Source organism: Sinohyriopsis cumingii, chromosome 3 (assembly GCF_028554795.1).
Source record: "Sinohyriopsis cumingii isolate HCF-2022 chromosome 3, ASM2855479v2, whole genome shotgun sequence".
NCBI classification, from domain to species: domain Eukaryota; kingdom Metazoa; phylum Mollusca; class Bivalvia; order Unionida; family Unionidae; genus Sinohyriopsis; species Sinohyriopsis cumingii.
This window is the reverse complement of record NC_142963.1, coordinates 62,116,250-62,133,115: the sequence shown is the minus strand read 5'-3', so window position 1 is coordinate 62,133,115 and position 16,866 is coordinate 62,116,250. Positions and strand designations below refer to the sequence as shown.

The window sequence follows — 16,866 nt, the reverse complement described above, 5'->3', positions numbered from 1 at the left end:
ATATAGCAAAGATTTTGAAAAGGTGAAAGATAGTAATGTTATCCTACTCTGAATCAGTATAGTCTATTAGTATAAAACTATCGGCCTATGTCTAGCAGTATAAAACTATCAGCCTGTGTCTATTAGTAAAAAACTATCAGCCTATATCTCTTAGTATAAAACTATCAGCCTATGTCTATTAGTATAAAACTATCAGCCTGTGTCTATTAGTATAAAACTATCAGCATGTGTCTATTAGTATAACACTATCAACCTGTATATATTAGTATAAAACTATCAGCCTGTGTCTATTAGTATAAAACTATCATGCTATGTCTATTAGTATAAAACTATCAGCCTGTATCTATTAGTATAAAACTATCATGCTATGTCTATTAGTATAAAACTATCAGCCTGTCTATTAGTATGAAACTGTCAGCCTGTGTCTATTAGTATAAAACTATCAACCTGTGTCTATTAGTATAAAACTATCAGCCTGTGTCTATTAGTATAAAACTATCAGCCTATGTCTAATAATATAAAACTATCAGCCTATGTATATTAGTATAAAACTATCAGCCTATGTATATTAGCATAAAACTATTGGCCTATGTCTATTAGTATAAAACTATCAGCCTATGTCTATTAGTATAAAACTATCAGCCTATGTCTATTAATATAAAACTATCAGCCTATGTCTATTAGTATAAAACTATCAGCCTATGTCTATTAGTATAAAACTATCAGCTTATGTCTATTAGTATAAAACTATCATCAGCCTATGTCTATTAGTATAAAACTATTAGCCTGTGTCTATTAGTATAAAACTATTAGCCTATGTCTATTAGTATAAAACTATCAGCCTATGTCTATTAATATAAAACTATCAGCCTATGTCTATTAATATAAAACTATCAGCCTTTGTCTATTAGTATAAAACTATCAGCCTGTGTATATTAGTATAAAACTATCAGCCTATGTCTATTAATATAAAACTATCAGCCTATGTATATTAGTATAAAACTATCAGCCTATGTATATTAGCATAAAACTATTGGCCTATGTCTATTAGTTTAAAACTATCAGCCTATGTCTATTAGTATAAAACTATCAGCCTATGTCTATTAATATAAAACTATCAGCCTATGTCTATTAGTATAAAACTATCAGCCTATGTCTATTAATATAAAACTATCAGCCTATGTATATTAGTATAAAACTATCAGCCTATGTATATTAGTATAAAACTATCAGCTTATGTCTATTAGTATAAAACTATCAGCCTATGTTTATTAGTATAAAACTATCAGCCTATGTATATTAGTATAAAACTATCAGGCTATGTCTATTAGTATAAAACTATCAGCCTGTGTCTATTAGTATAAAACTATCAGCCTGTGTCTATTAGTATAAAACCATCAGCCTATGTATATTAGTATAAAACTATCAGCCTATGTCTATTAGTATAAAACTATCAGCCTATGTCTATTAGCATAAAACTATCAGCCTGTGTCTATTAGTATAAAACTATCAGCCTATGTCTATTAGCATAAAACTATCAGCCTATGTATATTTCTATAAAACTATCAGACTATGTCTATTAGTATAAAACTATCAGCCTATGTATATTAGTATAAAACTATCAACCTGTATTTATTAGTATAAAACTATCAGCCTGTGTCTATTAGTATAAAACTATCAACCTGTATCTATTAGTATAAAACTATCAGCCTATGTCTATTAGTATAAAACTATCAACCTGTGTCTATTAGTATAAAACAATCAGCCTATGTCTATTAGTATAAAACTATCAGTCTATGTCTATTAGTATAAAACTATCAGCCTGTGTCTATTAGTATAAAACTATCAGCCTGTGTCTATTAGTATAAAACTATCAGCCTATGTATATTAGTATAAAACTATCATGCTATGTCTATTAGTATAAAACTATCAGCCTGTGTCTGTAAGTATAAAACTATCAGCCTGTGTCTATTAGTTTAAAACTATCAGCCTATATCTATTAGTATAAAACTATCAGCCTATGTCTATTAGTATAAAACTATCAGCCTATGTCTATTAGTATAAAACTATCAGCCTGTGTCTATTAGTATAAAACTATCATGCTATGTCTATTAGTATAAAACTATCAGCCTGTGTCTATTAGTATAAAACTATCAGCCTATATCTCTTAGTATAAAACTATCAGCCTATGTCTATTAGTATAAAACTATCAGCCTGTGTCTATTAGTATAAAACTATCAGCCTGTGTCTATCAGTATAACACTATCAACCTGTATTTATTAGTATAAAACTATCAGCCTGTGTCTATTAGTATAAAACTATCATGCTGTGTCTATTAGTATAAAACTATCAGCCTGTATCTATTAGTATAAAACTATCATGCTACGTCTATTAGTATAAAACTATCAGCCTGTCTATTAGTATAAAACTATCAGCCTGTGTCTATTAGTATAAAACTATCAGCCAATGTCTATTAGTATAAAACTATCAACCTGTGTCTAACGATGAATTCTCAATTCAGAGACAATTATAACAACTAATAAACAGAGTATTTCCTTCAAAACCCAGAATTTTTCTTGCTAAAATTGTAGCTCTTAATCATTTAGCAATTGTTTTGTTTCTACTAAGAATAGAATGAAAACTGAGTGAAACATAGTAAAATTATAACTGTATGAATTTGTACATGTAGCATAGTATAATTGGCCAAGGTATCAGACTATTTGTTAACCAGGTCGCTTTAAATCTGACAAACTTAGCATCCCCCATAAATATTATGAAATAAAACAAACAGAGCCAGTTTGAAAATGGGCAGTGGTCCATTGGAATGTTGAATAAACAAAGCCCAATTTACACCCGGTAAGAGGAAGGAGTTAGCCTCCTCAAGTTTATAGGTATGTGTATATGTAGTTGAGTTTGACATCTCAGCACAAGAGTGGAAATATGGTGCCAATTAAAATTAAGCTAAAAAGATGTAAATATGATGAATAATGATTGACTAGCTACTGGTTATAAGTATGCATCTGCATTTAGATGTACACAATCAACACCAGTGGTTTGACTAGGCAATGCCAAATTTTGAATTGCGAGTTTTTCCAAAATCCTTAATAAATGATTGATTGACTACTTATTACAGAGTACTGGAGACACAGAGTGATCTAAAATGCCCACCTTTACCAATCCCTGCCATTTCATCCCTGTCTGCCTAGGTTTAAGTCCCAGGCTTGGATGTGAGAAAGCTTGCTAACAGCTTACCATGAGTTATTGGTTTTTACCAGGGTTTTCCTGGGTTCTCCCTCCACCAGTTATACTGTCTGCCATGCACAGTCCATCATGCTCTGAAAAATGACATTAAGCCCCAACCATCAACAAGAACAACAAAGTACTGGAGCTAATCAATTTCAAATTCTGCAGTGAATAAGTCATACCTTATCTATGTTCTTGTGCATTGTATCCTTATGGTGATAAACATGTTTCTTCCCTTCAACTTTGTCAGCATCTTTCTTTCCATGCAGTGTGCCGTGATGCATTTTGGCATGTGTATCATGATACCTTTCATATGCATTCTGTACCTTCTCAGCTTGCTCAAGAGTATGCTGAATGTCCATATGTTTGTGATCTGGATGCAAATGTTTATCTCCCTTCAGAGGATGCTCTCCCTTGTGAAACATATTCTCTCCCTTATAATCTTTCAGCATTTCATATCCTTCTTTGATGTGCTCAGCTTGGTCCAATTTCTTCACCATCTCAGGCTTATGCAAGACATGGCTACCTGTAGCATCCTGTTTCAATATCATTTTCTTATCGTGGAAGTTCTTGAATAGTCTTCGACTGAAAAATAAACAGAAGACAACGATAAAATCTCATTTCTATGCTTGACAATCTCACTTAAAAATTCAAGATTTCAGCATCCCAAGTTGACATCAGAAATCGTATGCCTTTGGGCCTCTAATCACTACTGAGATGAAATTAAATCACTTATGTACATGATGTGTGTGCATATGTACATGGGTAACATATACATTTCTATAAAATACAGTAGGCAACATATTTTAAACAATAGTCCCTGAAAGGGACTGACCCTCTAGTAACCAAAAAGAATTTACAGGAATTCAAGATAAGACCATTTCTTCTTTTTAATTGCTGAGTTCTGAAACCATTTCTGATTTTGTGCAATAAGATCTTCAAAATCAGCCCCTGTGGAAGCCATACTGAATGCAAGATTGGTAGCATTTCATTTATGACAAATTTGATACCATTAGCAGACTTTTGGTGAAAACAACATCTTTATATGATCATTGTTTCAAAAGAATTAGTGACAAGATTTTCAACATGTTCATTCTGGCATCCATATTTTAGGTCTGATAGGCAGTTTTCATTCAGGAAAAAACAGATATCATAATTGGTCTACAGGCAACAACCCTATGTCGATATGACTTTCTGTTGCAATATCAAGATTTTCAATATGGCTGCAATGGTGGGCATGATGGACATCAGATTGATGCACCATTTTATTTTTTAGTGAAAATCCCATTTTGATATGTCTTTCTTTTCATGTGGAAGAGTATTATTAACATTTTAAGTATGGCTGCTGTGGTGGCTATATTGGATTTCAGATTGGCAGCAATTTCAATTAGTCCAACCAGACATGATAGGAAAGTCTTTTTGTTAAAAACCCTAACTTGATATGACTAAAGAGGAATAATGATAAGAAGTTTTTATAAACATGGCTGCCAAAGTCGCCATACTGAATATCTGAGCAGGACCATTTTCATTCAGGACCAACTAAACCTTCAGATAAATGCGCCTAAAGTTGAACTGCATTTTTTGTTAAAGTGTAATTCAGTATTTATTAGAGCCTAATGTTGACCAAAATTATTATAATTGTTCAGTACTTGCATATAAGTTCTTTCTGTCTGTCAATCATACTTTGTAGCCATATTCGCTCCTACTGTTAAACTGTCATCATTAAGGGAACCAACAGTACATTTCTTTGCCTATAGGCTATATATCCTTGTAAACCTGAGAGAAATACCATATCTGCTTATGTATAATACACATTTAACTTCAAATAATGTCGACACAGAACTACCATCACATAAAGTGAACAAAGGAGCCACTGTCATGGTGGATTCTTCACCATAATGGTGCCTAGCCAGACCAGACCCAGCAGATTTGTCTCTGGGCAAGACTCTTACTCCAAATGCCTTGGCATTATATACCCTTTCATAAATGCAGTTAAATTAACCAATCAGTCAATCAATTAAGTGCAACGTACTATGCCAGAAATTTGTCCACAGCTGGTAATATAGTATGCACTGGTAAAATAATTTAATATGTGCGTTTAATTTTATCATCTGTATAAATAGAGGTTTCAAGATGACATTCAGGCAATTTATGTCAATCAGACTGCAGCATTAATCATGCTGAACAAATTACAGTGTCATCTCCATCTACATTACAGCTCACATAACTGGGATCATGCCACTAACTCATTTCCTGCAGAGTTCAATGCTAATGTTTTGAGAAAATAAACCTACTTTGTGCACTAGATTACCCAGTGCACAAAATATGTACTTCTTGACCAATGTAAGCACCAACTTTCTGAACAATCAAAAGCAAACGCTTTGCAGCATTTTCTCAAACTAAATATCCCTAAGTTTTGCACCTGGTAGTCACAAGAATAATTTTAGCCTGCCTAAAACAATTAAATCATCTATGTGCATGAATAGAATTTATCTACAGGTTAAAAACATTATTAAAAGTCTAGGAAAATTTATACACCGATATTACAGCCAATTGCCTGATCAAAGGTACAATATATACTCAGTTATAAGACTTGTCAAACTGCAAACTGCACATAACCAGATCTGCTATGGCATGATGCACCTGCAGATCTGTGTCTATACAGTTTATTAATAACAATGAGTAGAATAAACAGCACAGGCCCTGCGGCAGATCAGGATCTTTGTTGTTTAATGGTGTTTGACTTGACTTATACACAGGATATATGGAAACCAACTTCTTGACTGGTACTCTGCTTGGTGTTTGACTTGACTTATATGCAGGATATATGGTAACCAACTTCTTGACTGGTACTCTGCTCAGTTAATCATCAGTTGTCTGATTCATAAGAATAGTTCATTAGCAATATTATGCAATCTCTATGTATATGTGACTTGGATTTTTAACAAAGCTTTAAAAAAAATCAGTCATATTGCTATGATGTCTGCAATGTGGCAGTTTATCGTGATGTCTAGCACTGGGGCATCATGCTGCAGACATGTAGCATTATGTCCCACCCAGTCACATTATCCTGACACCAGGCCAACCAGTCCTAAAAACTAGCCTCTTAATGCTGAGCACCAAGTGAGGCAACTGTTAGTACCATTTTTACAAGTCTTTGGTATGACTCAACCGGAGATCAAACCCACAACCTCCCTCATCTGAGGCAGATGCTCTAACCTAGGCCACTGGAACAGTTGATGCAATCTCTCTTAAGCCCCTACCAATATGATAACATAATTCTGATTAGTAAAGGGAGGTGGCTGCCTAAGAGAGGTTCAAAAGATAGGTACAATTAAGAGAACAGAACATTTGGTACTGACTGAATGGCAGGATTCTGCATAAGTGAAGTGACCATTAAGGAAGGTTCCAATGTATGGTTACCAATCTGCCTCTGAGTAATTGTAGGATTAATTTCAACATGGCCACTATGATGCCATGTTGGACGCCACAAGTAAAGTTTCTATTCAACACCAGCTACATATTAATATCATGTTTTGGTAATGGATCTAATTTGCACTTTTAAGAGTTTTTTTAAAAAATTGCTTTAGCTCCAGTATTGTTTATACTATACTTTTTGGTCTTAATATGTAACTAATTTCACTCTCTTAATTATGGAGAAATTGAGTAGTCAGACATCATCTATATCAGTCCTCGTGCCATTCTCTAATTTCCTAGAGTGCTGCTTAATTCATCACAATCTACAAGGAAGTAAAGGTATTACTGGCATTACTGCATCATCAACCACTTCCATTGCCTACGTTCCATTTAAATGGTGCAGTATTTCATCACTGCTTAAGAACAACCTCCACCACACATCTGGAATGTGATCATGACCTTATATCCTGAAATCTGTTACCATATATTATATGCTACCTCTTACAAATGCATGTACAAAAGTTTGGTATTACAGAAACCATTACAACTATGTCACTGCATTTTTGTATATTTGACTTTTGACCCTCTTCCTCCAGGGACCCCAGCAAAGGAACCCCAAAATTGTAACACACTCAAAAATGATCACCACATAAGCAAAATGTGTGATAAGTTTAGTGTATTTATCATACAGAGGTTTAAGAGTGTTGTTATGAACATACAAGCAGAGGCCTGACAGACAGAGTGTGGGTATCACAATATCACCATGCTAATGTCCAATAAATATAAAGGATTTCCCATCAAGATCAATCATTACACACATGAAATTACTTCAGAAATGTCTGAAAACTGAAATGTGCTATGGGTCCAAACATTTTGGTAAAATTGTTGGCTGTTTCATGCATTCAAAGTGAAGGAGTATTTCCATGTGGCAAGATAAGATGGTCTCTTAATTCTTTCTAACTAGTGAGTGTTGACAACATCTGTGATATTCATTAGCTATACCAAGATTTTCAAATCAGACAATGTAGTGGACATGTTGGATTTATAATTGGCACCACTTAGGATAAGCAGTGACAAAATTTTCAACACGACTGCCATGGTAGTCTTATTTCAGGTCAGATTAGAACCATTTTCAAGTAGGACCAACTAGATATAATTAGTCTTCTGCTGAAACCTCCATGCTGATATGACCTTCCATTTAGGAGGAGATGCAATAACGAGAGTTACAAGATGACTGCCATGGTTGACTATTGAATATTAGAGTGGCGACATTTTTATTTAGTACCAATTGGACATCATGAGAAGTACTCCAGTAAAAACACCATGTTGATTTGACTTTCCATTTAAGGAAAAGTAGTGATAACATATTTTTTGTAAAAAAAAATTTATAGTGAAAACCCTATGATTTTCAAGATGGCTAAAGATTGCCACTGTGGTAGCTGTACTGAATGTCAATTAACAGTGTCTATGTTCAGGACCAACTACACCACAGGATGAATGTGTGCTTAAAGTTTCATGCCAATCTAAGTAGTTTACAGGACAAGCAGCAGAAACAAACTTGTGTTAACAGATGGATGGATAATGGACAACAGACAAAGGGTTGGACAACTGGACCAAAGACAACTGACCATCCCATAAGGTCTTCTGGTCTATGACCAGCAGAGCTAAAACTTTATCAAAACTTTTAAAATGTACAATTTCTCAATCTTGGCACTAAGAGTTGAAAAAAAAAATTAAAAAAATGTTCTCATATAAGTAAGATTATTGAGCTCTGAAAAAAGTTTCCAATGTGAAAAAAGTATTTTTTCTAAAGGTCATAAGCATTCCATCATACTTTTCATCAAGTAAATTTTACTTACTAATTATATCCAATCCATAGCTATGAAAATGTAATGCGCTGCTTGAACGAGTTCTGACATTTAGACAATAACATAACACTGGAAAGCTAATTAATGAATTAACTAATAACATAACACTGGAAAGCTAATTAATGAATTAATGAGGCTAAAATGTAGCAAAATTCTTTTTTTCACAGAGCAGCAGCATGTATTGAAATATATTCTGGGTGTTACATCAATTAAATATTCAAAAGTTAGGTACCAAGAATCAAGAAGAAAAAAACCATCAGCCTCTGTAAAAGAAAGTACAGAACATAAGGTTGCATGTTTTTGGGATGAAAATCTCCAAGTTCGGTGACATAATGAGAGATCCATACAGTCGAATGACAGAATGTTAGATATCTCGAAAAATACTGATGAATTTCAGGATGTCTAAGGATTATTGTTAAAATCTCAAGATTGTGTGAAAGCAATGGTTCCAACCTTTGTATCTCAGGACCCATTCTTAACTACAAAAAAAAATTGTGGACCCCCACATGCTAATAGTTGTACTTTTAGGCTTCCTTGGAAAAACCCTGCATAATTCATGCAGTGCCATTATTATGCAATTGTTCAAGTCAGTTTAGAATGAATGTAGCATGCAAATTAAGTTTGACAGCAATTCAGGCTGGAAGGCAGCATTGTTAAGATATTTTAAAAGTCGGCTCTGCTGAATGCAGCTTGCATAATTAGCATGTAAACATTCCATGCCAGAAATCAGCAGAGATAAATACTAATGCTGGAAATGTACCGTAATGTTACGGCATTTGATCAATACAAGAAAAGAATGGATGCATTACATATTATTATGTACAGTAAGTACATGGTCACAACAGCAAACATATTTTATGTGAGATCTACATGGTTTAATATGCACATTATGATTCAATTGAGACATGGGTCCTGGATCTTACTAATGTGACATTTCCTGTCCCTGTTGGAGGAAGGATTTTTTTCTGTTCAAAAATGTTTGAAAGTCTGTAATCCCTAACTATAAATTATAAATTTAGGTTTGTCAAAAGTTTTGGAACTTAAAAATACTTTTCATCTGAACGACATAAGCGTCACTCGCAAATAAATGTACCATAAGTAGGTTATAACTATCTTTTTAAAATGTCGGTAATTTAAGTTTGGTTTGATGGATCATTAATATTATTACCAGATTCATTCTAAACATTAATGTACTAGATATCAAAACCTAGGACTTGTGTGTTTGTGTGACTTGGATGTTTCACATAGCTTTAACAATTTTTCAGTCATATCGCTACGGTGTCTGCAGTGTGGCTGTTTATAGTGATGTCTAGCACTGAGGCATCATGCCGCAGACATGTAGAAAATGATGTCTCACCCAGTCACATTATCCTGACACCTGCTGACCAGTCCAACACTAACCTCTTAATGCTGAGCGTCAAGCAAGGCAGCTGTTAGTACCATTTTTGTAAGTCTTTGGTATGACTCGGCCGGGGATCGAACCCACGACTTATCGTCTTCCTGCTTTTGCTGAGCAAAGAAGCTTTTGATGGATGCTAACTTCTTCATTTCAATATTTCTTTCGTGCAATTTTGTCCTGAAGTGTTCCTCTGGATCATATATGCTTGACACCACCACTTTAATGTACTTACTGCATATTTTACAAAAAGCATATGAAGATCCTAACTTGGATACATCTACAACGCCTGAGAAGACTTTAATCCAATTAGTCTGAAACTTGCCATGACCTCGGTCAGTGTCTTCAGGCTTGCATTTCTTTGAGTTAGGCTCAGCTATTTGATGGACAGAATATTTTAACTAGATGAAAGAAATAACCAAACAAAATATTAAAACTTCAGATTTGACACGTGAAATAGGAAGATCTTCTGATTACACATGTTATGAATTTATATTTTTCCCCATAAACCCCTAGATATTACACCTGGAGCTCTCCAAAAACTGAAATCTTGAAATAACAAAATTGAGAAAGCGGCAGTCCAGAAGTTTATACCTTGTAAGCTGTTGATCGTTTCTATTAAAACTGCATATCTGGTGTTTGAAAAATTATGAATTTGCTATACTGTATGCTGATTTTGGTCACAAACTTGATATAAATTGGCATTGTTACATATTTTTGAACCATGCGAATGACATCACTCAGTATCTGTAATACACCCATCATTATGACAATAGATCTTCCTGCTTGCATTACGTATCTGACAAACGTAACTCAAAACTATAACAGCATGATAAAACTGATGGTGGTAAAATCAGTATTTATTTTTAATTAGTGTACTGTTAAAAAATTTAATAAATCGACTTTAGCTCCACAGAAAAATGGATGAATTACGGTTACACCAACATGACTGCGACACTATGCAAAAGTATAAAAATTGATGCAAACTTTATGCATTTGATAGTAATAAGTATAAATAATACAAAAATAATGTATAAAATAAGAAAACATACCTACTGAAAAGGTAGTTAGTCAATATTAGAAATCTGAGTGAGCATCAAATTTCAGAGCGATAAACAAAAAGATCTTCACACACAGGAGTTGAGCCATGAATGAAACTTGTATCATTATCAAAGGAAAAGTGCGGTTTTGAGTATGATTTGATTGGTTGTTTTGGGCCACCCTAGTCTCACTGAATTCTTGTTCTAAAAAAATTATGTCCAGAGTCCAGGATGCACAAAAAAAGAAAAAAAATATACATGTTGTACAAAAAAAAACATTCAAAACGGTTGTACAGCCGTACACTAACGAAAAAGGAAACAAAACGCACAGATTATGGGTAAACCGTTGACACCTTTGATATATAGTTATTCCGGAAGCAAAGAATGTAGACACAGGAACATGGTTTGATAGGTGGAAAAGCCATGCAGTGGCAGATGATATAGTGAACACACTATGCTGTTTGATGGGCTTAAAAAAATACACCCTCTCCAAGATAACCATTCTCTGCTATCACAGAATAAGGCAAGAAATAACTTGGTTTTGCCTTAGAATGATTTGATCATTTTCGTCGTACATGCATATGACGTTAACTAGGGTGGATAATTGTTTTTCGAGGTAAACAACTGAACCAGCATGTATCTCGTCATAGATCGCTTGTGGCAAGAGACACTACAAGCAAGGTACGCACGGGTATTTTACCCTTATACTCACTCTCAGGTTTCTTTTGTAACTGACACACTGGTCTTTTAGATCTTGTCAATGAGTGAATGTTCTCCATTTTTGTCCTACAGCCATAGGGCTGTCTGTACGTATGTGTGTGCGGGTATATCAGGCTGTCTGTCTGGCCATCTGTGTGTCTATATGGAAATGGAAGATGATGTAACCATCAAGGCTATATGAAGACGAAACCACTAATTTGTAAACCTGTGTGCATGGTGGATCCATGAAGTGTGTGCACAGCCGATACAAGTGTGAGCCAACCCAAGAATTCTGGAGAACTGTGTGGTTTGTCAGTGGACACATTTGCAAGTTTTTACAAATATTTATGAATCATACAGCTGTACAAATTACCTAGTCATATGTTTGTTTCAATTGATTGTTGTTTCAATTAAATACAACTGAGTCATTTTTGTTACATGAGATTATTTGAATCTTATTTTCATTCCATGAGATTATTGGAATCTTATTTTCATTCCTTGAGATTATTTGAATCTCACTTTCATTACATGAGATTACGTGAGATTATTTGAATCTTACCATCGTACATTTGAATATATGAATCATTTGTTATTATTTTTCCTATTTGTGAATGTTTGGATGAAGCAACTGAATGAGACGTATGTTTAGAGCATGTAAGAATCACTGTATTTGTAGAATATATATATTTTAATTGATTCATTTCATAAATTTCCATCTTTCATCACATTGTGTTGTGTTGTCATTTGATCCAAGCATCCATTCAGGTATATCCCATTACAGCTGCTATTACTGCACAATGTTTCTAGCTGTTGATACATACAGACTTTGATGTCGATGATGATGCAATTTAGGTACTATAAATACTGCTGGTATAATGCAACAAATTAGGGGCTTGGCTAGGAAAAGTTAATCGTCTCAACTGGTAACATGTTTCATATACTGCATAACTTATATCCTGATTGTTGTAAAACTAGTTATGACCCACCACACGACTTTGATCCCTATATATGAAACTCTCTATCTAAATATGACTGTATGCTTACCTCCCTTAATTCACATACATTTGATATTGAATGTTGCACTATCACAGATCATAGTAGTAGTAGTAGCTATATATGAAAAAGTTAACAAATGCAATAATATGATCAGTTCTTACAAATTGCTATCAACATGTAGATAGGTTTCCAATCTTCCTATAAAATGGATGGGACTGTTACAAGATACAAGTAATAATAGCAAATATAATATTTACTATAGATAGTGTGGAACAATATATATATATCAAATGAAAACAATAGTCAATTTAATGTACTAGTTGTTTTTACCTTGAAAGAGCACTCATACTGAACTATGTGCACTTAAATGGATCTAATATGCAAATGACAATAGTCATAAGAATGTACAGGTATCAAAATATAAAAAAAAGAGCATGGGCATTATAAGGTGTACATATAGGTGTCAAAATATGCAAATAAGTATGGGCAGACAGATGTACAGGTATCAGAATATGCAAATAAGTGTGGGCATAATGATCTATAGGTATCAAAATATGCAAATGAGTATGGGCATACAGATGTACAGGTATCAGAATATGCAAATAAGTGTGGGCATAATGATCTATGGGTATCAAAATATGCAAATGAGTATGGGCATAAGGGTGTACGTATAGGTATGAAAATAAGCAAATGAGTTTGGTCATAAGGGTGTACAAACAGGTATCAAAATATGCAAATGTGTATGGGTATAAGGGTGTACAGGTGCAAATGACATTTCACAAGTCACATGGCTGTTTAGGAATTAAAAAAAGATGATCATACCATGCAAAATAATACTTGTTCCCATTAGTACTGTGAATGATACATTAAATGCCAACCCTGATTAACAGTCCTCTATGTATAGGCATTAGTACGGAATGGACCACTCTGTAGATTACTGACCTGTGGGTTTTAATGACCTCGACCTTCAAGTCAAAGTATGCCATCTTAGTACATGTAATATGCAGAAAGCATTATTTTCTCATCTTACTTACCATGATCATGAATTCTGACCTTTCACTCTTTATTATGTTTAGTGCAAGATATTGACAAAGTTTGGTCAAAAATCTTATTGTTGACAAAAAGTTATTAGGTAAAACAAATTTTCTCTGAGCCATAATCAGCTTGACCTTTTTGACCCCAAAATCAACAGACATCTTACATACCTTAAAGTACAATCCCTATACAAAAGTACAATCCCTATACAAACTTTGGTCAAGGTACATCATATGGAAATAAAATTATTAGACAAAAACCATTTCTGACCATTTTCATTTATGACCAGCTAGGCATCATAAAAAGTCTTTTATGCTTATATGGCCATTCAATCAGGACACAAAGTGATTTTCAAAATGTCCACAGTGAGGCAGATAAATTGCATCTCAGAGTGAAACCATTTTCAAACAGGACCAACTAGACATGAAAAAGTCATTTGATAAAACCCCAAAATGGCCATTGTGGTAGCCATATTGGATGCACAAGTGGGAACATTTTCACTTAGGATCAACTTATTCATGACCTTACAAGAAGTCTTCTGGTGAATATTCCATGACAACATTTCAAAATGGCAGTGTAGCCACCATATTGGATGTCTAAGTGATACCACTTTCAGGCAGGTCTAACCAGACCATGGGATGATTGTGTGTGTAAAGTTTCATGACAATCCTCCAAGTAGCTCAGGGCAAACAGCAATAACAAATCTGTGCTAATATTAAGATCATGATGACAGAAAACAGACCATCCCAGAAGCTCCCAAGTCTATTACCAGTAGAGCTAAAAAAAAAAGAAAATGAATGAGGTTTGCTCTTGCAATGTGACAAAGCTCAAAGTCCTGATAAAAATTTCGTAAAATCATCCACATGGGAAGTCTGTGCATATGTACCATATCTACTCACTTATAAGACATGACCAACTGCAAACTGCACAGACCCTGACCTGCCATCACATAATGTGCTGGCAGATCTGGGTCTGTGCAGTTTGTTTGGAGTAATCAGTGGAACAAACAAGATGGACCATGATCTGCAGAATGCATTATGCTACAGCAGATGAGGGTCTTTGTTCTTTGCAGTCTGGCTCAAATTGTAAGTGACAATATACAGTACTATAAATATTTGTGTTATGTGAAGAATGATTAAACAAAGGTTAGGGGGAGGGGCTTAATTTTGCAGACAACATAAAATACAGGAGATGTCAAGAACCTGAATATAATAATATTGAGTCAATGTGGCTTGATAGACTTCCTCCACAGAAAATTATATTACTTATGTTTAACATTTAAACCTCCTGAAGATGAAATTTCTGTGGCGTGAATTAGTCATCCTGACATGAAGATAAATGAGTGATTGTGATAAAGATCATTGGGCCAAGTACCAAACACATGGCTGTCATTTTGTCCTATTCATGGTCTCCATAAACTGCATGACAATGAGTCAACCAGTGTACAGGGTAACTGGCTTGCTAATCACACCCCCACAACATAGGCCAGAAATGTATATTATTTTACATGTTCAATTTCACTCAATTAGCGACCATTATCCTATTAGCTGCTGAAAAATGACTGGTTCAGTAACAATTTCAGTAATGTTCGTGCTGAATATAGAATTTGATGAAACTTTGTTCTTACATGACTTAAACACAAAAACATTCCAGATGATGTCCATAATTTTATAACAGTTACTTACAACCCTATTTAGCCTACTGTAATACAGTATGGGGTAATTTAAATGACAAAAACATAGCAAAGCTGGCACATATTCATACCAGAGCATTTGGGCTAATATCAGTCCCGAAAGAAAGCAAGGAAAATTTAGCTTGTAAGTTACAAATATTACCTTTTAAAGACTGAATCTGTTTGAGAAAAGACAAATTAATGTACAGGGTATCCAATAATAGTGCTCCTGAATATTTACAACCACTATTCCAGTATAGGCTACCTGGCAATACTCCACACCTGTCACCAATGTCTACAAAACAGTATAAAATTCCCAAACCAAACAAGGAATTATTTTTTAAAAGTTTCCAATACTCTGGAACTTTGCTCTGGAATAGTATTCCAGTTGAGATTAGAAATGCCCACTCTATTTCCTTCCTCCAAACCCAATATATCCAGTTGCTTCAGAGATGCAGCTAAAATAAATAAATTCCTTTGTATGAGGGCCTCAAGGTAGATTAGTTCTTAGCTAACTGTGTCACCCTCTTTAAATAAAGTCATTATCATCATCATCATTATTATTATTATTATTGCAATAATCCTAATGATGCATTGGGTTTGTGGTACCATCTTAATATAAATTAAACTGCTGACACATGGTCATGTGACTAAATGGAGGGTCAAGAGAATCAGAATAAATGGTGTAAGTACATGTAGTACTAAGTGATATTTTTATCACTACAAATTTAAAGTGAAAAAAATGTTATAGAGGAATGTCACTATATATCTTATTCATCAAACTTAGAAAAAGTATTTTGTAATTCAAAAATCAAGAAACACTCTAAATGGTATCTTGCTTACTGCCCTTAATGATGTTGTTGTGTTTAAAATATGAATTTACATCAGTGGGAACCAATCTTCTCCAAACCAGACTGACATAACATTTCAAAAACAGAAACACATTGCTGGTGAAAGTTTTCTTTGATGCTCAAGAGGTAAATGGGGAGGATGCATAAAATGAATTAATTTTTAAAAATTGAGTCAACTGGCCTAGGTCCAACAAGAATACCAAGAACAGAATATATGTCCATCCCAGGTTTAATATTCCTGTAAATAGGTTGTATGTAGATAACTGAAATTTATGTCTTGAAATCACTGTCTTATTTCAACCAGTCTCTGACCTTTGACCTACTGACACCAAAATGGATAGGATTTTTCTTACCACAATAATAACATGTCAACAAAGTTCAATGGTCCAATTCTGTGAAGCAGAACTAATGTTATTGTGCAGAAAACGATTTTCTTCCTTTTGTTTTTGACATTTTAATCAATAGGTTAAGCCATCCTCAAAGTTTCATAAAACATCAAATGTTGTAGAGCTAAATTAATTGTGATGAAATTCATTCCCTTCTTTCAGTCATAGTGACCTGGATATTTAACCTTGTCAGCTCAAAACCGACAAGGTTCTTCCTTACCCCAAATACAGGTTATCCACAAAATGTGATAACTGTAAATGAT

The 16,866-nt window shown here is 34.2% G+C and overlaps 1 protein-coding gene across 1 annotated transcript in view; it reads right to left on the bottom strand.

The window, feature by feature from the left end:
* The window catches only part of LOC149802966 (uncharacterized), a 41,342-nt gene that overhangs the window by 587 nt on the left and 23,889 nt on the right, over window positions 1-16,866 (bottom strand). The window contains exon 4 of the mRNA XM_089953860.1: window positions 3,426-3,828. Coding sequence (XP_089809986.1) covers window positions 3,426-3,828 — 403 coding nt within the window. The remainder of the gene's footprint in view (window positions 1-3,425; window positions 3,829-16,866) is intronic.